We start from the raw sequence: 27,403 nt of genomic DNA on the forward strand, positions 1-27,403 counted from the left end.
TGGCACCGGTGACATCAGAACGCTCCCGAGCGTATCTGCTTAATAAATTAGCGCGCGCGCTCGCTCGCTCTCTCACAGTCCTTTCGGCGAGCAGCTGCAAGTTTACTTTGTCGCGAGGATCGCGAGGATCACGGGGGCTCCGGCAGTAAGGTAGGACTCCAGGATCATTTTTGGCTTTTTCGATGCCAAATACTTGCTTCAATGAATTTTGTAACAAAGTTAACAAATTTAAAGACAGTGATTGAACTTAATATCCTAAGTACCGGAGCACATTTATACCTAGAGGTTTCCCCTTTAACTGCGTTTATATTGCACTGAAAATGAGTCGTCTAAAACAAAGGAATAGTTTTGCCCTTTAAACCGCAGTTTTATAAAAGCGATGCCACGGCGTCGGGTTAACTTTGCGTTTGCAGCTGCGCTTTTTACGCGCCTAGCGACTCTGTAGGTCTCCACAGCTATTTATACATATGAAGACGTTTAATAGAATTTTGGAGACAGCCAGCCAGATGACGCCTGTGGTACAGCCGCATATGGACGGGACGCCAGTCCGTCATCGCGCATTCGCACTCGCTGGCCACCGACATCAAGTGACTGCTTAACACTCGAGTCCGGTTATTTGGGACGGCTTCAGCTGCCCTGACACGCAGACTAAGATGGACGGACTGATTTTCACAGAATTTAACACATCCGTCTTTAAACTGCACTGCTCCGGCGGGGCACTCATTGTAATTATATTGTGAGATTTTTTATTCACAATGAAACATATTATAAGCATATTTTATATACAGTTTATTTTCCAGGAGAGTGTCACGGGCAAAGGGAAATCACCACTTTACCTTTCAGTTTTCTAAATTATTCGGTCTTGAAATATTTACCTAAACAGGAACATTTTTACTATAAAGACGTTACTTGCCAAATGGTAAAATAACTAGACATTTGAAAAAATGTTAGCCAATACACATGTATATAGCGCCTTTCAGCAACACAAGTGATTCCACTTTGTGTGTGAAGGTCTGTTAATTGTCAGAGGTTGGGACTGACTCTCCAATAATCAGTCCGCCTGTTTCAAGAATGTCGAAACGTTTCGAAAGTGAACTTCAACAGTCGACACAATTGGTGCCTTCTCACATTTCCAAATCAATTTAACTTGGTATCTTTGTAAAAACAGCAGTAAGAGTATATAGCTTGTAACAAGACTATGAATCAGAACTTTCACTCAATAACGGAATACACCGCACACTTGGGTCGAACCGTCTGCGGGTGACACCATGGACAGTACAGGAGTCTTTTCTCTCGGTCACATAATGCGACTGTAAAACGCTTCACTTGTTTCGAGTGTGTCGACGTGTTAGAGTAAATGGGCATGTGAGGGCCTTTTTTTTAAACTTTGTAATTACGGAGGTTTTGCTTTTCCTGATAAAGTTTGCCACACGCCCGCCCGATCGATGGCAGTGCTGCATGGCGGGGCGGGCACACTCAACACATGCCTTGACTGTTTATCTTCACCTGTTAACCAGGTAGCGTGGCATTCCCATGATGACAACGAGAAGAAGATGCACAAAACTGCACTCTTGGTCATAAAACACAGTTGGCAGCTAATTCGAAAAATAAATTTAAATTCAAACGTCCATCCGCGTCTTCTGTTATATTTGTTGTATTGCTGCCAGGGACACTGTTGACTGTTTCATTATGATACATTTTAAACTCTTCTCAGAAAGTTAAGGGGAACACGTCTGACCCATCGCCCAGAATTCTTGATGGTTTTCTTTAACATTTCTTATAATGGAAACACTGGCAACACAACTGGTGAAATCGTCCTTTTCAAATAAACAGAGCACATCTCGTTGACTCCAATTAAAAAAAAAAAAAAAAAGATCAGTAAAGGCTCGGGTGGCACACTGCTCGTTCACTTTTAAGAAATATAGGTGCCCAAATGATTCTTCAGAGTGATGTCATACTGGAACCAGTTTTGGTCCCCAAAAGAATGAACATGAAGGTTCCAGAAACTATACCTTTATTTATTTAGATCTGATGTTCCACAAATGCACACGACTAGATAACAGATGCTGGAAATACCAATGGGTTCGTGATTTTAAAAGAATTTTAAAGAACCTCTTTCTGCTTGCAATTTCAGGCGATTTCGATCAGTCCGTATCCTGCTATAAGCCTAGTTTCCCGATTTATACAAATATTAGGAATATTTTCAAAGCCCAAAGAACCCGATTTTATATGGGGGAAGAACCCTTCACAGAATGAAATGGCTCTTTGTCAAGCAGTGGCGCATCTCGGTGAAGTGCCATTAAAGACCGTTATTTTTAAGAGAGTACTTGTAAAGACGCAGCGCGGACCTGAAAACGGCGCACGCTTACTTCTATCGGCTTGTTAGATTTTGTGAGGAGAATCCGGCTTTTATTGCACTTAGGTTTGAAAACATGTACATTCATTACAAAGATATTTCAAATTTCATTTACTATAAACATTTTAAAACGTACACAAACTACATTTTAAAAAATAACACGAGGCAGTTTGTCTTTATAGGGAATTTCGATGGCATTCGATGGATCTGAAGAAGCCATAAAACATGTCGGAAGGCCATTATCAAAAAGCTGCTTCATGCATTATTTTTCATCGCTTCCACAGCTATTACGTACTCATTTATGTAAGTATGCAGCATTACCTCGTGATCAGAAACTAATTCGGCAAAGAAGTAAACTTCAGCAATTTGCTTTGTCATTTCTTCATCAAATGGATTCAAAAATACTTTCGACCATGATGCTGTTTATTGGAACTGTAGATTAAAAGGAAACTTAAAATTGATTATGCATGTGCATAAGAAGGGCAAACTTTCCTGCTATTGTACTAAATAAAACGTGACATAAGACAAACGTATGTTTGCTTTCATAATTAATAACTACACCATAATGGTAGCAAACCCGTTAGACGTAATGCAATTTTGAGCTGTTCTCTTACTAATAAAAGTTTACAAGTGGTTCTTCAGAATGATACCAAAGGGGCCTTGTTTTTGGTACCCTGAGGAATTATCCACAGGAAGGTTCCAGAAAGACTCTTTTATTAATTTATATCCATAACCAGCACCATGAAAAGATATGTTTTATGAAGTACCAATGATTTTAAAGGGTCTGTTGCTGCCCACAGTAACTCGGGCTAAGTTCAGGTTATCTTGGCCTGTCCTGACCCTGCTGGTTGCCTGCTATACGTTAAAGATTTCTGGTTTTAGGAAGCTTTTCAAAGCCCAAAGAACCCTTCCCAGAATTTTTTTTTCGGTCAAACAATGGCTCTATGAGGAACCACAAAAGCCCAGTACAGTGCCATTTTAGAACCGTTATTTTTAAGAGTATATAGTCACATTCTTTTTTTGGGCTACAAGGAGGAAAAAAAAAAAAAAGTTTATTTAAAATGTGAACTTTACTAAAATGATGGGGGCTGGAAATGAAAGATTTGTTTCAGCATTTTAAAGCAATGGGGAAATTCTTATCTGAAATCATCTGGACATTCTAATGATGAAAATCAAAATGTATGCATTTTGATTTTAACAGGGCATTCATGATTAAAAATGAGGAGAAATGAACATTTCACAGGATCCTGCTCATTTGGAGCTTAATGCCTACAAATGGAGTTGGCTGGGTAGCACAGTGTATAGTGCTGCTGCTTCCCTGACCCAGATTCCCTGAGTTCAAATCTTGGCTGGTCACTGTCTGTGTGGAATTGTAATGTTCTACCGTGTTCTGCATGCATTCCGTTACATCCCAGACACTTGATGGGTAGGTTGATGGATTACTTAAAACTGGTCAGGTATGAGTGACTGGGTACAGCATGGCATGCAATGGCCTGATGTTTCATCCAGAGTTGGTTCCTGCCTTGCACTCAATACTGCCAGGAAAGACTCCAAGCCCTGTGATCCTCTTTTGGACTATGCAGGTGCTAAAAATAAACATTAATATTTACTAATTACATATACACAAACTTCAGTATTTTTTCCCCCTCAATCAATCAATGTGCTCTGACTAGTGGAAAGTATGCCTCTCATTGTAGGCTAATTAAAATGGCATTTTAATTAGGCTTACACCATCATGCATGTGAACTTTTAAGACAGGAGATAAAAGAAGCGCTGTATCACATACATTTTTTTAGGACCTCAGATCTCTTCGTTTCATGTAGGACTTAAGCTTTTGAAAGCAGAACCTGCACTTTCTATGCATGTGCCGTAAATAGCACAACTGGAAACAACCAACCTTCACAGGCAGAGAGCAAGGCAAACAAGTGAGATTTACCGAGTATACTAAGGTGACCACTTCAGACAACACTGAGGAGGCTGCTACACAAAGTTAATTTGTACGTTTGACAGGATTCTTTCCCACTTACAGTATAAACCACCACTAACAAATTCCTGTATTACCTCCCAGTCACTAATCAAGGGTCTAAGCGGAGACTGAACCCATGCATCCTGATCACTGAACTGGCACAGAACCTGCTTTCAAATGATTTGCTTGGTTAAATAAGAGCAAGACATTTTTATTATAGGCAACCATTTTATATTGTTCTCTCAAGTTAAAATCATCTTGGTAATGAGATGTAAATGCTGCTATGCACCTGATATTATTATCTGATTACATTTAAAACAAAAATCAATAAAGGCAGAAGAAAAGATTAAGTGCATGTAACTTTTAAAAATGTATCGGCCAGTTATTTTTATAAACCAGTGAGGGATTTCTGCTGTGGGGCTGTGGATTGGGGTGCTGCCCAAAAGAGCTGGTGCCATGCTTTGATTTCTGGCTGGAATGACTTCTGTGTCAGGTTCACTTGTTTGGATTTTCTTCAGAGTCACCCGAAGACATAATGTTAATGTGCGAGAAAACATTACCTGCATGTGTCATCCATGACCACTTTTTAATCAGGGTTGGGTGAAGAAATGGCATAGAGAGCTTTAAAACATTTTTTGTGTCTTTCAGTTATGTAATGGCATTATTTTTAAGGCAAATATAAAAGTGTATCAAACACAGAACTAATACCTAAGACCAGCATCACTGCAACTGATGATGCCAGATGTTATTTTCAAACTCACAGATAAATACCATGGTCATACCTTAGGTCAATATTGGGCACAGCTCGTCCAGGAGTGGCACAGAGACTAGGGGGCTTTATTTTAAAACAGATTCTTCATAATAGGTAAACTTCTGCTGTTAACTGAGCCAGCTTGTTTAATCAGAAATTACTAATACTGTGGGATTTACTTTTCTGTAAATACAAAAAAAAAAAATTATTTTCAGATCTGTTTAACTACATGAGTTAGAAAAAGGACAAATTTAGGAGTACTCCAATTTTCTGGGCCATACCACTTGTTGATCCTCTAAAATGTACACTGATGGGGACTACTGATGTTGTAAGAATGAACGCATGACTAACATATTCAATTAAATGAGACAACAGTTCAATTAACAGCAGAAACTGACTTCGGATTTTCAAAAACATAATTCAAAATTAAAGCCTGCAGGAAGACCAAGACTGCAGACCGAGGGTTTCCTGCTCTTACTTTAGAAGATGGCAGAAATGTTGAAACCCAGCCACTCTCAGACAAGTCTCACTAAAACACTATCAGAATTGATCATTACAAAAGGAAGTTTCTTTCCATCAAAAAGAAATTAGAAAACATTTTGCATACTCCATAGTAGAGCTTTAAAAAGTTTATGTGTTAATGTTCATTTTAATCTATTCAATAATCTGTAATCGCTTTAATTTCTTGCCAAATTACAGTTTATTTTTCCCTTTAATATGTTTTGTTACAGCTCTTTTTCAAGATTCAACAAGTTCTTGACTACATTTGTGCTGGTACATTAGCATACCTTGTGATGCTGAAGGACAAGCTGCATATGTGATTATTCTCATAATGAATAAGAGTATTTCAGAAACCAGCATGCATAGCTCCACCGATTGCTACCTAGAAGGTGATGAAAATAAAATGCTTTACCCTTGCCTTCGAAGAAACCTGTTTGAAGACTCTTTGGGTGCCTATCCAAAGAGTTCCATCATTTCACAGCTACTGCAAAAATCTATACATAATAAAAGGCTTGCAGATGATAACTTTTTCTACCTTTCTGCCAGTGCTCTTCCAAGTTCCACCACTGCAGACTGTGGTGTAGAAGACAGAAGCAGCAGTTCTTCCAGAGAAAGCACGATGGAACCACTTTCCCCTGAAAGCCACCTCTCCAGTAGTGAGGGTGAGAGGCCGATAAATGAGAACCACCAAGCTAAAAGAGCTAGAGTTGAGAACATTATCAGAGGAATGGCTGTTTCTCCAAATGAGCAGTGTCCTGGTGAAGGAGGAAGGACTGACCCATTTATAGAGGTTAGAGAAAGTTACAGAGAGAACAAGAGGAAACAGAGACTTCCACAACATCAATATAACTCATATGAGAGTTCTGCACCTAAGAAATGGAACAAAAAAGAGGATGAATGCCAAAAGTTAAAAGAACAGCTACAATCCATGCAGAGACTGTTACGACAACTGCAGGAAAAATTCTTCCAAGTTTATGACTTCAGGGACTCCGATTTTAATGAGCCAGAAGGTGGTGTCTCCACAGAAAATGCTGGTGATAAAAGGTGCAAGGTCCTTACTGAAACATTCAGCTCCGCGGTGAACTGTGACTATGAGGACAAAACAAACAAATTACAGATTCCACAGACGGTTAATTTTCAGGCTAGCAGTGGTGATCCTTCAGTGTTGGATGAGGCAAACAGTATATCAGAAGTCCTGAAATATGAGCTGTCAAGAGCAGTGAATGAGAGTGTGGATTCAGTCTTAAAAAGTTTCTCAAGTACCTTTTTTAGACAATTATCTCAAATGCTTGATATCCAAGACTACACAACTAGTAGCACATCTTCAACTGAAAACAACACGGAAACACCTTGCCCTCAAACCCAACTGAACACCGAAGAAGCTTTTAAAGTTCGATATCACGACTGTTACAACAATTCCGAAACATCAGCTAACGAAGACCAGAATGAAGCACTATCTCTCGTTGTGCGAAAGACTCCTGTGAGCCAAGAGGCTAGACCAATGAATCCGATTCCAAAAAAACATTACCTTCCTCAAACTGCCCTTCCCATGAACTACAGCCCTGTCGTACACGAAAATCAGATTCTTGAACATATTCTTAAGTATGGTCCTCACAGGAATTTTTCAAGCCTTCAGTGCATCTCCCCAAGCGTGGAGAGGTCTCCACCACAGTCAGCAGATTTTCCTTGGGAAGCTATGAAGGTGAAGTCAAAAGTCACCTCAACTCACTTGGCTCACCAGTTACATGAAAAAACACTAAGTCAAGTCCCAGCCGGGAGCATGTGTCTTCCTCATGTGAAAATGGAATGTGCAGACCCTCAAAGCCTGGCAGATCGCAGTCCTTATATGTCACTGAATATATCCTTTACAAATTAATTTCTGTAAACATATATTGCATTAGTTATTGGATGGGAAGGTACAGTATTTAATACTTTAGTTGGAATATGTCACATGTCTTATTTAAATCTGGCTTCAGGAGGTCACACTTAGTGTTAGCATTCTTCAGGGATCTTTGGGCAAAAGTGGAACAAATCAAAACAGGCATGGAGCAGAGTTGTAGAAACATCTTTTTAATTACATATTAAAAGTTAAAAACAGATTCAAACACCACACAATAACGGCAACAATATAAAAGAGCAGGAAATATACTGGAAAAAATATCTAATTTTATACAAAACAAGCAGAAGCACAAAGCTGTTCTATCATGCAATAAACACTGCAGTATGGAGAAATACAGTCCTCCTGACTTCATGGGGAAATAAAGTGTATAATTTCCTATTGTTCAATAAACAGAAAACATCCCAAAATGAAGTGCAAAGAGGTTGTTTGACTCATACGGTACTCACCTATCATCATCCAGGTGCTTTTAAGACAATGTCCAGGATAGGCTAGGGGCGAGAGGGCAAGGTGCCTTCTAATTAGCTGATCAACTATATCATCTTCTGAAACTGCAGACAACAAAATACATTTTGTTCATATAATATTTACACATGTTACATTTCCACAAAATCTTTTAGTAAGTGAAATCACACACCACACCATTTAAAAACTAAGCAGGAACAGTTAAAGTGCTTATCCTTATTATATACAAAGTCATATTAACCACAGCAGGCTACAATGCTCAAATGTTACTTTTCTAAATTAAATCCCTGTATGCAAAGCTCATGTTTACATTGAGGAAAAAGGCATACTTTGCATTCGGCTAATTGCCGAGTTGTACAATAATATGGTTTCTTTCAGCCAATTTGAAATTGTTGGTAAATATCATCTTTGAAGACAGATGTAAACTGACAAATACAATAGTAATTTCCTTACCTTCTTTTTGCTACATAGTGAAAGCTGCTTGCCTCAGTAGAGCTTTTAGAGTTGCAGGAGCGCCAACATCAAGGAGACCTTTCACTTTGATCTCAGGCACCCCAAAGAAAATTACAGCGTCTTCTTTAATCTGAACACGTAATGACTTTAAGTCTGGAAAAAGACAAGTGAAAAAAGGAATTCAGAGCTTTGATAAGAAATTGTTTAGAAAAGAGGTGCATTTCAAAGGCTTTCAGAGTATTTATTTTCTATCTAGCTTTGCTTTAACAGTAAAGGAGCCAGACAACACAATAGTCAAACCATATCTTACAAAAACAAAATTCAGAGGCGTATGCACTTTGGTCATGATCAATGCTTTAGGGCCTATCTGTGTTTATCTTTGATAAGACAACACCAAAAACAGCAGCTCTCATCACACAGTATTAGGAAGAGTGTAGTGTTAGATATTAATTGGCTGAAAGCACTTTGTGATGAATAATAAAGTACGTGCAGAGAGGATGGAGCTGGGAGGTGGTGAGGATGCTTCAGGGGGGTTTCTCCTGCCTCTTCCTCATTGCAGATATCTCACCTTGTGATTATTACAATAGTCAGTAAGTGAACCTGTATCTTATTCATTAAATTTGATACAAAAATCAAATGTATTTTAAAAAAATAAACTATTTTATTTCACAGAAAAACTTTACTGTTCATAAATACAGAAAGTCATGCTGTTGTCACAGTAACAGATATAAGTTTACATTAAATACATGGCACAGTTCATTACTAATCAAGTGCACTGGAGTAAAACAAAGTAGCCTGCTACATCTATAAAACTGGAAAATAAAATACAAGTGACAGAGTAAGAGTTGTTAAGAGTTCAGTTAAGAGATTCACTTTGGAATAATCTCTTAATTATACTGTTGCTTGCGGTCCTCTGAATTTTTGTAGCATTTCTCAGAAGGTAATCTTGCAAACTCAATACACAGAGTGTGTGAAAAATTAAAAACAAACATCGATCTGACCTCCTGCACAGTGTGCATCAAACAGTGAATTGTGAGGCCTTCCAATAACTTTACTGGTTATGCCAGTCATACTATTACATTTTCTTTTGCACTTGGTATCAAGGTTGCCATACTAAATTCTTTTACTAAAACACAGAAGACTTTCATTTAGACTTTTAAACTACATTCATTTCATCATGCATTTTCCATATATCAAAACAGTGGCAGAAACTACAAATGCTGTATTACCTTTTTAAAATTATAATCATTATCTTCCATTAATTTTTATCTGTCATTTAGCAAACATTCAGTTATTTAAAAATCTTCATTAAGGGGTACTGACTGCTACAGCATGATGTAATGAAAGCAAATCACTGCTCTTTTTTATAATACAGTATATAAGAAGCCCCTACTGTGGTTGACATGTCTGTCTGTGTGAAACAGATCAGCTCTCAATGGACTGATTGTGTTGAAACTTTATTTACTGGGAAAGGTCAGTTTTCATTGAGTTATCTTGAATAGTGTGACCTGCACAAATTTCTGAAAATTTCAAAATCTGCCACCAAAATGCATTGCCTGCTTCTGATGACAAAACTGATCCCCAATACAAGTTAATCAAATGCTGTAAAGCCACTGGAAGACCACCTCCCTTCAGCTGCTGCTTGAGGTAAATTATCCTTTAAAGTTATTAATAGTGAAATAAAAAAAAGCAAAAAGTCAGTTATCTAGAAATGAATGTATGAGGACGGGAATTATGCAAACATTTACATACAAAAAAATCGAAACTCACAACTGCACATTATAATGATTCAGTTTTTCTCTGACACTACAATTTAATGGCAGAGAACCAAACCTGTAATGTTTGAAGAAATCTGAAGTACAGTTAGTCACAGACCCCCTGACCCCCTTAACTAATAGCAGCAAATTAGTCAATGGCATTTTTACATCCCCTGAATTGTAATCTGCTGTCTATGCAAGCTGCTTAGCCAACACAAGCCTTCTTGGCCTACATTTTAAATATGTGCTACTGCAGTGTGCTGTTAAAAAGCATGTAATGTAGTCTACCATTGCATGTTATTGGCTTCTAATATTGCTGTTATTTTTAAATATGATTCACTGCTACAAAAATATGACATAAATACAAATGTGATAATTGACACTTCAATGATGTAACAAAAAAAAATAAATGCTCCAACTTTCAAATCAGTTAAAGTCCCAAACGCACCTGAACGTTCTGTGAAGTATGCATTTTCTAATTTATTTTGTCTTGGAATCTTTAATTATCAGCTCTTCATGCTGCTGACATGATTAAGCCACATACTTTCCATACTTTAAATGCTCATTACTAAAACGGCCTCTTATTAACATAAATTTTAATTGTAATCTTTGTGGCCAGTGTTAGCCGCAGTATTTTAAATTAACATATCTTTATTTCTATATTATTATGTTCATAGTCCAGACAGAATTAGTGAGTGCGGCTATATGAATAAATGTGCCTTTCAAAGACCTTGTAGCCAGTCCGTGGTTAGTTTGTGTTGAGCCGAAGCAGCAGCTGTTGGCTTTGACCAAAATGGACTTTGTAATCAGAAAAAGAGACTCTGAAAATGAATGGATGGAAGAAAAACATTTTTTTTTAACTTCACAAAAGATTTGTCTTTTTTATTCACAGAAAATGGTTTGGGTCTCATTACATACTTATTAAAATTCTGTTCTGTTAAATGTTTCCAAATAGAGTACTTTATGCAAATGAAACAGGAAACTCTTGTGTTTGTTTGCACTGTTGCCTATTTTTAAAGATTATTAAAAAAAAGGTATATTTTCAAAAATAGAGAATTGTTCAAGTGAAAAGCTGTTTGCTGAAAGTTGTAAAATCATTCCAGTTATTCATCCATCCATTATCCAACCCGCTATATCCAAACTACAGGGTCATGGGGGTCTGCAGGAGCCAATCCCAGCCAACACAGGGTGCAAGGCAGGAAACAAACCCTGGGCAGGGCGCCACCCCACTGCAGGGCACGCACACACACACACACACACCAAGCACACACTAGGGACAAGTTAGAATCGCCAATGCACCTAACCTACATGTCTTTGGACTGTGGGAGGAAACCCACGCAGACACGGGGAGAACATGCAAACTCTCCAGTTATTCAACCATTTCATTTCAATGTCTGCTTACCCAAGTCTGAGCGCTCAGTTATAATCATATGGGAGCTGCACGGTGGCACTGGGGTTAGTGCTGCTGCCTCACAGCTTCAGAGACTCTCTCAGGCAATGTCTATGTGGACTTTGCACATCCTGCCTGTGTATATATTTCTACTTTTTTCCTTCCAGATCTGCAGTTTTGCTCATACTGTACATTCTAAAGATATTTGATTGTTTGGCTGTTTTAAAGTGGCCAAGCCTGTGCATGCAAAATGGTGCCCCATGTAAGGCTACTTTCCCATCTTGCATAAGAAGCTGCTAGAATAACATCAATTTCCGAAAAACAAATGACAACTGACATATGTAAGTAAATTAGAATAGAATGGAAGTACAAAGTAAAAGACACACAGTTCAAGGATTTATAGCTTGAAACAGAAAACGGCAGTCACGGTGGTCATCTATGACTTAAGAACATGAAGAACCTTCAATAAAGAACATTTTGTCTTAAGAAAAAGTAGTTAACACTAATTACAGTGAAAGATGAATTCAAAGTGCCTTTGCTCTACCATGCCCACACAGAATTATAATTACGAGTAGTTGCCCAATTCTGTTCTGAAACTCTACCAAGTTTTAGCTGTTTTTTTTACCTGCTTACACACTATAATCACTTACTGAACCCATTTAAGTTAGTAAACATATATGAAATTTCCCTACATTTATATTGATTTTTTGCTGTGGATTCCGTTCCCACTATTTTTACATTAGTTTATTTTGCTCAACTCATCATGTGCACTCACCAGGCTTAAATGCAAAACTTTGGTTCTGTACCACATTACAATGTTCTTCCATTATGCTAACCTTCATTTCACTGATGTTTTATTTATCTTCTTATGCTATCATCTTGGCCTGTTCCCTGATGTACTTGGCATAGGTTTTTAGAATTATAAGCGGCAAAGACATGTATCACAATGAATATTTCAATGCCCTCGATCATGCGCCTCCAAAACATTTGACCAAAGCACAATGCCAGAGCGACTGTATAGCACTGTAAAACACAGAGACAGCTTTAGCTTTTTTAACTGGCAGGCAAGTCGCTCAGCCAATATAAAATAATTATATAGGATTATAAAAAATAAATAAAAAATCATATAATATGAACAATATTTAATATTCATAAAAATAGTTTTGGACAATACATGTCTCATTTAGATAGGCGTTTTACATAAATGTAACACACACACACTCTCAGTCTGTAATTGTGTATGTGCATTCCAATGACAATTATAAAAAGCACAACACATGGAACATTAAAAAGCACTAAGCCGCTTCTGACAGTTTTTCTTAAAACAATTGCTAATGAGAAAGGAACATTGGCAAGCACTATATAATAAATATGTTCAAATTATTTAAAAAACATTTTATCATAAACATGTCCTTGCTACAAGGATGAGAGGAGATAATACTGGTATGTTCTTATTTAATGAACGTATCGACAAAAGTAAAGAGGGTAAGGTAATCTGAAGCAGGAGATGTCAAGATAAATTGGCATCATCAGGTAATCCATAAGCAGGTTATTACCACAATAACGTAATTCCACCTAAACAATTGTTTGCATAAGCAATTACATTGGCAATAAAAACTATAGAAAGGCATTAAACTTGTCGCAGGAACATCATGGTTATGTTTCTGTCAAAGTAAGCATGGCAAGTTCCCAAAGACAGAGGTGAACCACACTTGACTCACATTGATCTCCTGTATTTTACCCGCATTTACTTAAACACAGTTTTACAAATCTTATAAAATAATATTCTAATCTGTTTTAAGGAAGCCAGATTTCCTGAAGTCTCATTAAATTTTAGAAAAAAGAAAAAAAATATATATCACCACCACCTCCACCAAAATTACTTATTTTATTTTGTTTCCCTTGCTGTTAGTCTTATATAAAAATGATTTCCGCATGTAAAGAAAATACTGCTTTCATTACCAGTGTTGCCTGTTTATGATAAAACAGACAAGTCCATGGACAGGAATTAGACCATGAAAGCAGTCTATCAGCGGATGATTTATATTAAAAAGGGCTCTTTTAGCAGCTGTCACATGCTCCTCTTCACAAACAATAACTGAGGCTAATTAAAAGACAGCTATTTACATATTAAGTAAACAGAAAAAACACATACAACATGTTCTGGCTGTCTGCAAAACATTACGTTAGGCATTTTTTAAAATCTCTTCTGCTCCTTGCTAATTTGTACCTTGTCTTTGCAATAATTGTAAAGTTTCATTTCAGCTACAAAAATGATACTTATTTACTGCCTATGCAGCATACAAGCAATGAAGTATCGGGCCACTTAAGCGAGAATTATGAACCTATGACTGCATTAGCCAGATGGGGCACTTTCATTTAACTGAAATCTATGACATGTTCAACTTGTGCTGTTTTATGACATTTTTGTCACCTTTAGTCAGTCAAATATGGTGGGTAAGCATACACAAATATATACAAAACATCAATCTAAACATTTACACAAGTTATCTTTTGATAATACATAAATACACACATCTTACTGGATGTGGTTGTTCAGTTTAGGATAAAGTGAAGTAAAGATTAAACTGGCTGAATCAGGCAAATGGCAGGCGCAAACACAGCAAAGAACCAAGCCTATAGTATGCCTTACTGTCTGCAGCCATGTAACAGTTCAAAATGTTAAACATGGGGGGAGTGGATGGGGGACAGAAATAGTAACTTACATAAACACTGGGAGGAAAAGGCAAACTCCACATTAGAAGTATCCCAGCCAGGAACTGTGGTTTAAAGTTATGTGATGCAGCAAAGCCACCTTCTGAGCCACCAAGCTCCTTAGCAATACCATTGCTTTGCTACTTAAATTTCACTGAGTGCAAAAAAGGCAAGGAAAAGCAATCTCCAAAAGAGCTGTGAAGAGACCATAAGATGCTTGAGCACTTAACATGGTGCAAAAATTTACTAAATTAAATAGAAATACAGTCACTTTACAGTGTGACTGTCAGGAAATAACAAAGGTAAAACATACTGAAAATATGATAAAACTGAAATGAAGTATGATACACATACTGAAAGTAAAGGTATATTGCATATTGTGCCATTTGCAGAAACACACAATTTAAATTTGGTCATGGAAAATTACTAGTGAGTTAGTCCTGATGTATAATAACCAAGAAAAAAAAAGTTACTGACACTACTGGAAAGCCATGGGATGAAATTTAACAAGAAATAGAACCAAACCCACCCAACTTCTCAAAGAAAGAAAGAAAGAAAGAAAGATAGATAGATAGATAGATTATGAGGTACTATATGATAGATAGATAGATAGATAGATAGATAGATAGATAGATAGATAGGATACTTTATTAATCCCAAGGGGAAATTCACATATATTCTGAGATTTAATAAACAAGCATGAACTTTTTAAATTGAAATGTGAACCATAATATTCACCATTACAAAAAAAATAAAACAAAAAATGTTAAAAAATAGCAGCACTAGTAAAGTGCATGTCCCTGGTAGGCAGGCTCAGACAGAAATGTACAGAAAGAGAGTGAAGCATTAATCAGGAAATCAACAATACTAATTTAATGATACAAAACAAGACCGTACAGTAATAATACACAAATCCTGAAATGCACAACAGCCGTAAGACTCTCAAAATGCAGGGAATGGGAAGCTTTGTTAAGTTGGAGTATTTACAGCAGATTTTTACAGACTGGATACCAAAGACATCTAATTACATAAAAGTGATAAGTGCTGTTTTTAATAGCCAGGTCCTTTAGCTTACGCAAAGACCACAGCACTCAAAGCCAATGTAACAAAGAATTTTAAGCTTACTGTTTCATCCTGCAAATAAATGTGGGGCTATTTTCTGAAATTCCTCATTCACAGTTTAACAAAGCACTTTTTTTTTAGATTCTGTGGAAAAATATCATATTCTTTAGCCATATTTTAGATTGAATTATGTGGTCTCTGGATCAATTCCCCAATGTAATTTATTAAAGCACAGTTTGCCAACATCAGCCACTGATTTTATTTCAGGACAACATTATCCGTCTTGCAGATCAGTCAACCATGTCTTAGAATAATGCAATTAACTGTGAATGTTGGACTACATATTCCCAATTTTAACAGAATTAATTATATTCATTGGTGGCTCCTATTGTCTATCTTAAACATCTAAGTGATTCATAAGAACAATTACATTATGACAGCAGCATTTTACAAGTTTCTGATAAAGTATAAATGACAGAAGATTTCTTGTTTTACTCCTTCTCTGTATCATGTGCATTATTTAAACAATATATTCATCCAGCAATTTTCCAGTCCTTAACTTTCAAACATTCAGGAAGGTCTAACACCAAACCACCTGAAGAAAGCAAAGTTAATGTTCTTCTACACTCGGTATCCCAGCTCTAATGTTCTGAAAACATTTTTCCCAGATGTCAAGGTAAAAAAAAAAAAAAAAATCTAACTTGCTTTTATTTTCATAATTGAATTTTGTGAAGCCTGGCATTGATTTTGGGTTTTGTAAACACCCAACGCCACCATAGTACTTATGTTATATAAATCGTCAAAACAGAGAAGACCTATTACAATGAAAGAGAATTAGCTCAAAAATGCTGACTGCCAAGTACCCATGTTTTAATCTTGACAAGATAAGAACTACTGAATGACTCTTCAGCAGATTCACAATAAGTAATTATTATGATAAATGTTCAGCTTCTTCCATTATTAACAGCTGCTTCTGCATGGTCAGTAAATGCACTGTACTCAAATATATCCAAGATATTTGGCGATATGTATGATTACAGGTTATAGTGGATAATCATGAAATTCAGAGGCTATTTCAGAAATTTATAAAACTCCAGTCCATCCTAACTGTTTTCCCAAATTAAATCTAATATTGTTAAGCAGAGTCACTTGATATGAAGTAGTTAGTGCTGGTTGCTTCATTTGTACTTTTTATAGACATATCACTGTATTAGATAAAAAAAATGTTCTCTTTGTCGTTTAGAATTCCACATTTGCTAATTTTTTTTACAGTGTTGCAAAATAAGTTTAGGGATTTTTTTCCTGCTATGAAAAATAGAGGCTTAAAATAGGAAATGATGTTCATTTACTTGCAGTAATAAACTTCCAAGAAGGTGACTTATTTACTATGACATCCTCTGCGTCTTCTAGTTTAAAGGAATACTTCACCCAAAAATATTTTTTGTGTTATTTACCCCAAAAATATTTTTTGTGTTACTTACCCCATGAAATTTGCTGTGATGGCTAATTTTTTTTATAAATAATCAAAGCCAACAGTGACGAATTCTGTACAACAATAAACGATGTGAAATAATTCTGGGAGTTTTGGGAAGGAGTCACGTTACTCGTGTTGCATAACCTATACGACTGTATAACTGATATTTGCACGTGCAAAGCACATGCATTTTTTTGCCAAAATACTGTTCACTAAATGCTTCTGGAAAAATCAGCACACATTATAAAGAGCAAACAAAAGCCTCAAGGCATGAACTGGTCCTGTCTTCAATTCAAAAATCCATCCCATGATGGTTTGGTCTTCGTTTAGTGATGTGCACTGATTTTTCGCACAAGTGTCTACTTAACGATATAAGCAAGAAAGTATATGTTTTGCACATTTTGAGCATACGATTGGGTTATGCAACACGTTTTTCACATTGTTTGTCATTGTGAAGTGACTATTGGCTTCTATTATATCGAACTTTCTTCTCTCCATTTTGCATGAAATTGTAACATAAAAAAAAGTTTTGGGTCGAGTATTCCTCGAATCTGTGAAATCAGTTTCTTGAATACTTTTCAAAACAGCATCTCTACAGGTATAACACATTTAACTTACATTTGTAGTTCCTATGTTCAAAGTCCTTACAATACAGGCAATGAAATGATTTAACTTGTCGCTTCCTCTCTGTTTTCCCTTAAAAGTTCAATCGTTGCATCACCTCTCAGCTGATTAAATGGTTCAGTAATTTTCGTGAGTTTTACTACATTCAAATGGAAAAATTTGCTCGACAAGCTATTATGGATGGCATAAACAACAGGAAGGACCTGGTGGTAACCCGGGATTCAGAGCTGTTCCGAGCACTCAACATGCATTACAACAAAGCCAACGATTTTCAGGTATGATAAGTTTACAAAATCCTTCTATGATTATATAAATAATTGTTTGCACTGAATGGTATGAAGCATCTAAATGCAATGAAGCATCGCATTCACTACCTAGAAAGTACCTCCCTTATAAATGTTTTCGAGTAAATGCAGGGATGCGCACTGACTCTTGTCTCTAATTGTTTCTTGTGCGAGCAGAACTTAAGACAACAGCAGTTTTAGAAACTTGATTATTGAAAAATCAAGTACATGATTGAAAAAATAATCGACAATAAATCCTTTTCTAGTTCAAGTAAGAGTAACAGTAAATGAAAGTAACTGAATAATTTTCCCTTATCAAAATGCTGCACTGTAGGCCAACGCTGCTTTGCCACAATGTGCGCTCAATTGATATGCAGCACACCCACTCTATCTTTAAATAGAAGGAGTTTGAGTTGTTAGCTTTAGTGTCCATAGGCAGTCAACTGAAATACTAAGGAGTGAAGTGGACTACTTCAGTTATTCAGACTTAAAAATAAGGAGGCGAGGAAAAACAAGCATAGCTTTTCAAATCTCAGCAACATTATGTAGCTGCTAGTCTTGTGATTGGAATCTGACACCTCATCCTTCTGTGTGTCAAGTAATACTCTCAAGAAAATGTATTACTTTTTAATCATATATTAAACAATTCCACTAACATTTAAAAAGGCACACACTAACATGGCAGGATATTTTTTCATTTCCCAAGGTTTATCTTTAAAATATAATTAACCACATATGTAAAATGTAAGTATTCAGCCCTGATCAAAAAGATCCTTGACAAAACCAAAATCCAAATGTCATTTAAAAAAAAATAAGACAGGCTAGAGGACATATGCATGCAAGCAGCAAGTTGTACTTCATAAAGAAATCACATCTGACTCTTGTTTATAGCAGTTGTAACATTGTGCAATAAACTGTTTGTACAGTATTCTAATACACACAAATGTCAGCTTTACAGTTAGTGTGTGCTCAGTTCAAAGTCGACTTGCTTTGTTTCCAAATTAAGCCTGCAGTGTACCATTTCATGCAAATGCAAATTCAGCCAAAAAGTAAAAAGTAAGGGAGGCACCTTGACTGAGCAAGATTTACAAGTTAAAAAATTAAACAATTCTGGAATTCCCAATGAACTATTACTTCATTTGTTAATGTGAAGAATAAAATAATCAATTTAAGTAGCATTTTTTATCAACTAATTTCTGCACACTTCTCTCAGGACTTTCAAATTAAAAACCCAAATGTGAACATCAATTCTTGAAATTTACCAAAGATAAATGTCAGGTCGTTTTACTTAAAACTTTCTCAGCCCAATTTTTGGGATTTTAATTTTACACTTTTATTAAGGAACACGTATCCAACTGAAACAGGGTACACTATATTTTATAAGAATAACATAAAATGTGACACTCTGCTCTTTACTGCCGGTAATCCTTGCAGCGAAGGCCTATAGCGTATGCAGATAAAGTTAAAGGACTGTTTGTTGGAAATGTAACCCTCGACAACTCATGCACATGCTTTTCTGCGAGTACTTAAGACATTAAATGTAAGGTTTTATGTTTTGCATATTGGCTGCTAGGATACTGTGTAATTTTTTCTTTTAGGAATTCCGTATTTGAGAAAGTAATAAAAAAAGCTTTGAAAATTAGAAACATAATTCTTTATTAAGATAATATTTAGAAAATTGTAGTATGCAAGCCTGTTTGGGTTGGCGCTACCAAAGTAAACTGGTCATGGTAAAAGAAATTTATTGCAACTGCAGTAGCTGGTCAGTGTCATTGCTAATGTGGACAACAGTGGTTCCCTGCTCCATTGCCAGAATCAGATTTTGGTATAGCATGACATTTCTGGTGCATTTTTTTTTTATTTATAGCTATCTACATATATTAGTTTTTGAGGTGCTTGTATATATTTTAGTCCATCAAGCCAAGGCAGAGCTCATTTCATTTCAGTTCCAGTCAGGGTTTGTATTCCAAGTGCTCATTTTATAATGGTCTCACTTCAGATTGGCCTTGTTACATTAGGTACAATACCCCCCAAGCAAGTGGCAGCAGCAATGTTATGGGTAGCAAGTCAACAGTTAAATGGATGTAAACAAATTTTACATTAAAAACAACAAGGAAATATGGTAAGAACTAAGACAATTATTTACCTACTAAAAAAACTGAATTAATATAGGCTCTTAATACCTAAAAAAAAATCTTGGAGAGAGCGAAGGAGGTGGATGAGGCCACTTAAAGGGGTGTTTAATCCTTTAGTCCAAAAACACCATTCAGAATTTTTATCATGACAAAAATTGTGAAGTTTGAAATAGGAGATGCAAGACAAAAGAGGTAGTGTCAAAACCAGACACAACCCAGAAGTGAGCTGTTCACACATGACAACCAGCAAATTGGGAGTAACTAACAGTTTTGTGAAAAAGACAAAATGGCTAATGTAGGTGACGTCTGATTGCTATAAACGGTTAATGTAGGTGACATCTGATTGATATCATAGCTGCAAAAGGATGTGACACTGCATCTTGGAAGCAAAGAAATCCATTCTTGCTTGCTTCTATTGCATGCAACTTACCATTTTTTACTATAATTCCTCTTTTAATAAGTAATGATTTAGTTTTGATTAAAGAAGGATTTTATGTTCAAAAACTACTGTAAAAGATGATTTTCAAATCTTCATGTCCCATTTTGAAAATGAGAAGTTCTCTCCTTTATAGCCAATTTATAATCATATTTCTACATGTTGAGCATCCTCAGCTGAACGTACAAATGGAAATCATTTTGTAGATTGGTATAAAACAGATCCCCCAAACTGTCACGTATTCATGTGCCCTTAAGATGACACTCATGGAATATTGCACCTGCCAGTGGGCTTGCCTTTAAGCCCATTATGTAAACTTTAGAATGGCTTTATTATAAAACTGTGGGAAGAGGAAGCCACAGAATCCCACTAAAACAACTTGGGATTAATCAAAGAGGCATGCCTGAAGAGGCACAGATCAACACTGACGTGGAATGTAGAGAAAGATTTATAGAACTCGGAGGTAAAAGGAATGGTCTGGTGGGAAACTGCAAATGAAGTTTTCTTTACTTAAGAACTAAGACATTCTTCTCTTGGGGAAATGTATTATTCTGGCTTCATTACATTTATTGCTTTTCTAGAAGTGATTACATCAGATAGGCATTGTTAAAATGACATAACTGAGCAAAATGTTAAGATATCAACTACAATGAGGGCAAAATATTTTGTTAATGGTTTACAGTGATGCACAGTATAAATTATATATTAAAAATAATTGTTACCTAAAGACAGTCTTAGGAATTAACAAGTTTCAAATTAGTAAAGGAATCAATCAATCAATCAACAACTATATTAACATACAGTGTTACAGAATCCCTCAAAGTCTAGACAAGGCAGGTAATTTATTACTCCGTAGTTTATAGTACTTTGATCAAAAATTCAAATAATCAGTTATGCTCTTTATTACATTCAAATTAGTAATAAAAACAACTATTAACACATCCAGGATGCATCCAGATAAAAACTAAGTTTTTCCTTTCCTGGATTATTTTTTTCTTTATCAAAAGCCTGACTAAAATATCATCACTTTACTGTTAAATTTGCCAGTTATATTTAAAAGACAAACAGTTAACTTATTTTAATGTTATTTCATTAAGGATATAATTGATAGAAATGACAGCATTTATGTAACTGTTTATTAACAGAGATACTGTATTATGTCCAGTAATATTTTCTGGACAGGTCATTCTCTATGTCTATAACTCATGATCAAATTTACTCAGTGTTTTGCAGCACGATAATTTAAAGCTGGGGTCGGCAACCTTCGGCACTCGGAATAATTTTCAATAGCACTCTGATTGAATTGAAATATAGAAAAAATGATATTTTAATTACAGCGCACTCATTTGCGCCCAGACCTACATTTTGCTTATGTGACTCACATGTAAATGGAACCCATGTGTTCAGTGAAGGCGCAAGGTATGTTAAAACAAACCTTATTATTATTAAGTTTCCATGGCTGAGCAGCTACACACATGTCTAACTAAGATCACCATGCATAAAGCCAAGAGTTAGTTACAGAGGTGCAACGTTCACTTCCGTTGGATGCTGGAGCAGTGGAAACATGTTCTTTGGAGTGATGAATCATGCTTCACTACCTGGCGTTTTGATGGATGAATCTGGGTTTGGTGGGTGCTCTGGTTTGTTTTTCAGCTTTGGGCTGGTCCCCTTCGTTTCAGTGAAATACTTAATGCTATAGTATACAAAGACATTTTAGACAATTGTAGTGCTTCCGGGTTTATGGCAACAACATAGAGGAAGGCTCTTTTTACCAGGATGATTATGCCCCGTGCATAAAGCCTGATTCATACTCAAGTGGACCACAACCCTATTGAACACCATTTGGATGAACTGGAGCACAAGTTGAAAGTCAGGTCATCTCATCCTAAAATCAATACTTGACCCCATAAATGCTCTTTTGACTGAATGAGCACAAATTCTCACAGAAGAGTGGAGGCTATTCTAGCCAAATTGGGCAATTCCGTATTAACGTCCATGGTTTTGGAATGGGATGTCCAACAAGCTCATACAGGTGGATTGGTCAGGCAGTTTTCCATGTTGGGACATATCAGGTTTTGATAATATGTCAGAAAATTCACATTTGCAGTAACAAAATAAGCACTTAAGCCATTTAGTCTTTTTGCAGTTTACGACCTACTAATAGTTATAATTTAGAAAGAACTTAGTTTCTTTTACTAGATTAGAAAGAAAATACATTAAAATGTTAACATTTGCAGTGCATCCGGAAAGTATTCACAACGCATCACTTTTTCCACATTTTGTTATGTTACAGCCTTATTCCAAAATGGATTAAATTCATTTTTTTCCTCAGAATTCTACACACAACACCCCATAATGACAACGTGAAAAAAGTTTACTTGATGTTTTTGCAAATTTATTAAAAATAAAAAAACGGAGAAATCACATTTACATAAGTATTCACAGCCTTTGCCATGAAGCTCACAATTGAGCTCAGGTGCATCCTGTTTCCCTGATCATCCTTGAGATGTTTCTGCAGCTTCACTGGAGTCCACCTGTGGTAAATTCAATTGATTGGACTTGATTTGGAAAGGCACACACCTGTCTATAGAAGGTCCCACAGTTGACAGTTCATGTCAGAGCACAAACCAAGCATGAAGTCAAAGGAATTGTCTGTAGACCTCCGAGACAGAATTGTCTCGAGGCACAAATCTGGGGAAGGTTACAGAAGAAATTTCTGCTGCTTTGAAGGTCCCAATGAGCATAGTGGCCTCCATCATCCGTAAGTGGAAGAAGTTTGAAACCACCAGGACTCTTCCTAGAGCTGGCCGGCCATCTAAACAGAGTGATCGGGGGAGAAGGGCCTTAGTCAGGGAGGTGACCAAGAACCCTATGGTCACTCTGTCAGAGCTCCAGAGGTCCTCTGTGGAGAGAGGAAAAACTTCCAGAAGGACAACCATCTCTGCAGCAATCCTCCTATGAGGCCTGTATGGTAGAGTGGCCAGACGGAAGCCACTCCTTAGTAAAAGGCACATGGGAGCCCGCCTGGAGTTTGCAAAAAGGCACCTGAAGGACTCTCAGACTATGAGAAACAAAATTATCTGGTCTGATGAGACAAAGATTTAATTCTTTGGTGTGAATGCCAGGCATCACGTTTGGAGGAAACCAGGCACCGCTCATCACCAGGCCAATACCATCACTACAGTGAAGCATGGTGGTGGCAGCATCATGCTGTGGAGATGTTTTGCAGCGGCAGGAACTGGGACACTAGTCAGGATAAAGGGAAAAATGACTGCAGCAATGTACAGAGACATCCTGGATGAAAACCTGCTCCAGAGCGCTCTTGACCTCAGACTGGGGCGACGGTTCATCTTTCAGCAGGACAACGACCCTAAGCACACAGCCAAGATATCAAAGGAGTGGCTTCAGGAAAACTCTGTGAATGTCCTTGAGTGGCCCAGCCAGAGCCCAGACTTGAATCCGATTGAACATCTCTGGAGAGATCTTAAAATGGCTGTGCACCGACGCTTCCTATCCAACCTGATGGAGCTTGAGAGGTGCTGCAAAGAGGAATGGGCGAAACTGGCGAAGGATAGGTGTGCCAAGCTTGTGGCATCACATTCAAAAAGACTTGAGGCTGTAATTGCTGCCAAAGGTGCATCGACAAAGTATTGAGCAAAGGCTGTGAATACTTATGTACATGTGATTTCTCAGTTTTTTTTATTTTTAATAGACTTGCAAAGACCTCAAGTAAACTTTTTTCACGTTGTCATTATGGGGTGTTGTGTGTAGAATTCTGAGGAAAAAAATTAATTGAATCCATTTTGGAATAAGGCTGTAACATAACAAAATGTGGAAAAAGTGATGCGCTGTGAATACTTTCCGGATGCACTGTATTCTCTGAAGAAAAAAAATAAATTTTCTAGCACAGATAATGAGAAATGTCAAAAATTAATAGCTAAGCTTAAAAGAGGGAAATGGATTTAATGCACCTGTTTAGAATACAAGTTAAAACAGAATCCTGGATAAAACTAAATATTGTTTGAAATGTTACATTTGAGAAGTCAATGGATTTTCCTAAGTTTACTTTGGATTAAAGACCTTTCATGGCTTTACAGAAATTATTAGAGCTACAAATCTCTGTTTTCAGTTTATTGAAAGCAGCAATATTTACAGCTCCAGTTTTTCACTAGGATATTCATAAACATATACGTATTGTGAGTTCATCAACTACTGTACAATGAGGTCAGTTTAGATTAACAAAATGTAATAAAAAGAACCATAGCACCAGACATTTGTGAGCACAGGCTATGCAGTAAAGTATTACAATAAATCATTATCACTTTTATTAGGAAGTTTAAATACAAATAAAAAGTAACAAGATTAATCTGACACACTATATTACTTTTGTAAAAGTGCAGTAGTTTTAAAGCATTCTGCTGCCTGCTGGGATGGGCTCCAGCTGTCACACAACTCTGCTCTGAACAGGCAGGTTTGGTGAATGGATGATGCATGGCATATGTTAATGATCTTGAATATACAGTCTCTGGTCAAGCATGTTGGCGCAGTGGATTCATGTCTCTAGTGCTCTCTGCATGGAATTTGCATATTCTCCTGTGTGTTCGCATGGAATTCATCCAAATGCTCCAGTTTTCTCATAGAGTCCAAAGGCACACAGGCTTGTTAAATTGATTCTATGTTTGCAATGCAATGGTCTGGTCCCCCAGTCCAGGGATTATTGCTGCCTTGTGCCCACTGCTTGCTGGGATGAGCAGGCATGGAGGATATATGGATATACAGGTTTTGAAGTTACTGTGTCATTTCATGAAGCACAATTACTACCAGATAATAACTTAATCTGCAAGTTCATGAATTATATGACTTGAATCACTTTAACATGCAATTTTCCTTGATAGTAAACAGGAATGCACATAACACCAAATATGGCCTCCTTTAAATTCAACTCTTTCACAATAGTCATAAATTAATAAATAAATTAATCTACACAAAAGTTTCCTTATTTTACTTTCTGTCTGGATACACAAATTAGATTGTTCACCCTGCAATGTTGATGTGGAGATTCAACTGTACTGAGTTATGCCAAACTTTTGCTGATATAAATTAAGCTGAACACAAGGTCTTCAATTTGGAAAGCCCCTAATTAATGTGTTGTTGATCTGAAGACACATGTGAGCCTCTAGTCCAGTAAATACAGTATATGACACTGCAAGCAGATATTTCTCACACAGCATGTGCTTTGTTATGTTTTTCTTCAAAATCACTTTATACATACAGAATAGAGTCTGTATTCAATTGAGCTATTATTAAAAACATAAAAATCTGTCCATTCATCTTGAAACAGTTACAAAGGCATCTGTAAGGATCCATGGCTTTATGATCAGTCACATTACAAAGATGAAGAAAGTAGTCAATATTTATAAAAGTCACAAGGAGACACAAATGATCACCTACACATATGCAGGCTTCTGTCATGACTTCCTCATCAGAGAGATACTGGCAAAAATAGTATTATGTTAAAGTTATGGAACAATGCTGACTAAATTCTATACTTTTTCACAACACTGCAGTTTTCTGAATTCAGTATACAGTAATGAAAAAACACAACTGTGTCACCTCATGTTGTTTTTGCTGGTTTTGGTCTGCACATAGCTCATTATTATTAACTTAGCATTATATGTGAATAAAAGTATTTCAAATTTAAAGCATAAATGGTTCGTCTTCATTGAAGCAATGTGAATCAAAGCAAGCTATCACTGATTCAGTATGTCCAGAACAGATCTGCTTTTCATGTAGTTCAGCTGATAATTCCTCTATTTAATGCATTTTCCTGATACTACTATTTTCCATCCCTAACCACCCTTATCTGAACCTCTCACTCAAGAGGATCTGTTCAAGCGTTTTTTAAAGCAAGGCAGGACTTTATCAATAACATTTTAGAATAATCTTCTATATCAGGGAAAAGGATACTCTTCCTCCCTTAGTGCTTTAAAGATTTGCTTTGTTGGCTGGATGTCCTCTCTTTCTTTTGGATGGGTGTTGAATTATGGTTTTGTTAAGTTTGATTTGATTGTAATTACTTGCTTTTAATTTAAAAAAAAAACCTCAACATTGCCCACTCATTGGCTGCAGGACATTAATATGATACCATGTTAAACACCATGATCATACCAGTACTATAATCTTCTCATACAAACTTAATGCAATTCAGTGCCTGAGGAGTTTGTTAGCTGAAGACGTGTGCTTAATTTTAACATTGCTATGGTTGCTTATGAGTGATGATCAGATTTATAATCCAGGTATAATAGTTGGACATGAAAGTAATTCTGTATGGCTGGGTGTTCACAAAACTGTAAATTCTTAAAACCTGTCCCCTGTCTCCAGATGGTTGAATATAGGTTGTACCTGTGGGTTAAACTTCTGACGTAAGCAGCAATGTTCTTTAAATGTCTGACAGCATCTCATTAAAAACAGTAAAAGTTATAAATTTTATATGAGACGTACTTATTTAAAAAAAAAACTCATCACACTACTACTGTAATAATCATCATTTTGACCACAGGTACATCCTCCATTGCAGCAGGGATGATCTGGAGTCACCTAAATATCAATCAACAGATCCATAACTGACATAATGTGGCACCCTGGCGTATCTTTTTCAAATCTACATTAGAAGCTTCAGATGTCCCTTTTATCAAAGGAAGGACATGCAAAATACAACCTTAATTACAGTAAATTATTTTTTATCGTCATCAGTGGTGCTGAGGTTTGCATCTTAAATGTAACTACAGGTTTAATGCAAATTTAACTTTATATTATTGTATTTCTTTGTTTTACTGGTAGGTCCCAGAGAGGTTTCTTGAAGTTGCAGAAATCACCTTACAGGAATTCTTTAATGCAATTTCAATGGCAAAGGACTGTGACCCATCATGGAAGAAAGCCATCTACAAAGTAATTTGCAAACTGGACAGTGAGGTCCCCGACCAGTTTAAATCTTCAAACTTCATCTAGTAATTGTATTCTAATTACGGTTAAAACTATAATATGTAGTTTAACTTTATTTTATCTGTCACAAAATTAGTATAATACTAGTACAATAAACACAAGGAAATAAAATTGCACATGTAGATTGTTCCTGAA

At 36.5% G+C, this 27,403-nt stretch overlaps 1 protein-coding gene across 2 annotated transcripts; it reads left to right on the forward strand.

The window, feature by feature from the left end:
• Positions 1 to 59: 59 nt before the first annotated feature.
• Positions 60 to 27,403, forward strand: prox2 (prospero homeobox 2). Of its 2 annotated transcripts, XM_039741044.1 has the most exons (6): positions 60 to 150; positions 2,539 to 2,659; positions 5,805 to 7,432; positions 15,882 to 15,989; positions 17,492 to 17,686; positions 27,107 to 27,403. In XM_039741044.1, the coding sequence occupies exons 3-6, from the start codon at positions 5,906 to 5,908 to the stop codon at positions 27,272 to 27,274; spliced, it is 1,998 nt and encodes a 665-aa protein (XP_039596978.1). In that variant the 5' UTR covers positions 60 to 150; positions 2,539 to 2,659; positions 5,805 to 5,905; the 3' UTR covers positions 27,275 to 27,403. The 2 variants fall into 2 exon arrangements, with proteins under 2 accessions (XP_039596978.1, XP_039596977.1); XM_039741043.1 differs by lacking the exon at positions 2,539 to 2,659 and having other exon boundaries at positions 86 to 150.

The sequence above is a fragment of the Polypterus senegalus genome, chromosome 18, assembly GCF_016835505.1.
Source record: "Polypterus senegalus isolate Bchr_013 chromosome 18, ASM1683550v1, whole genome shotgun sequence".
In the NCBI taxonomy this organism is placed as follows: Eukaryota; Metazoa; Chordata; class Cladistia; order Polypteriformes; family Polypteridae; genus Polypterus; species Polypterus senegalus.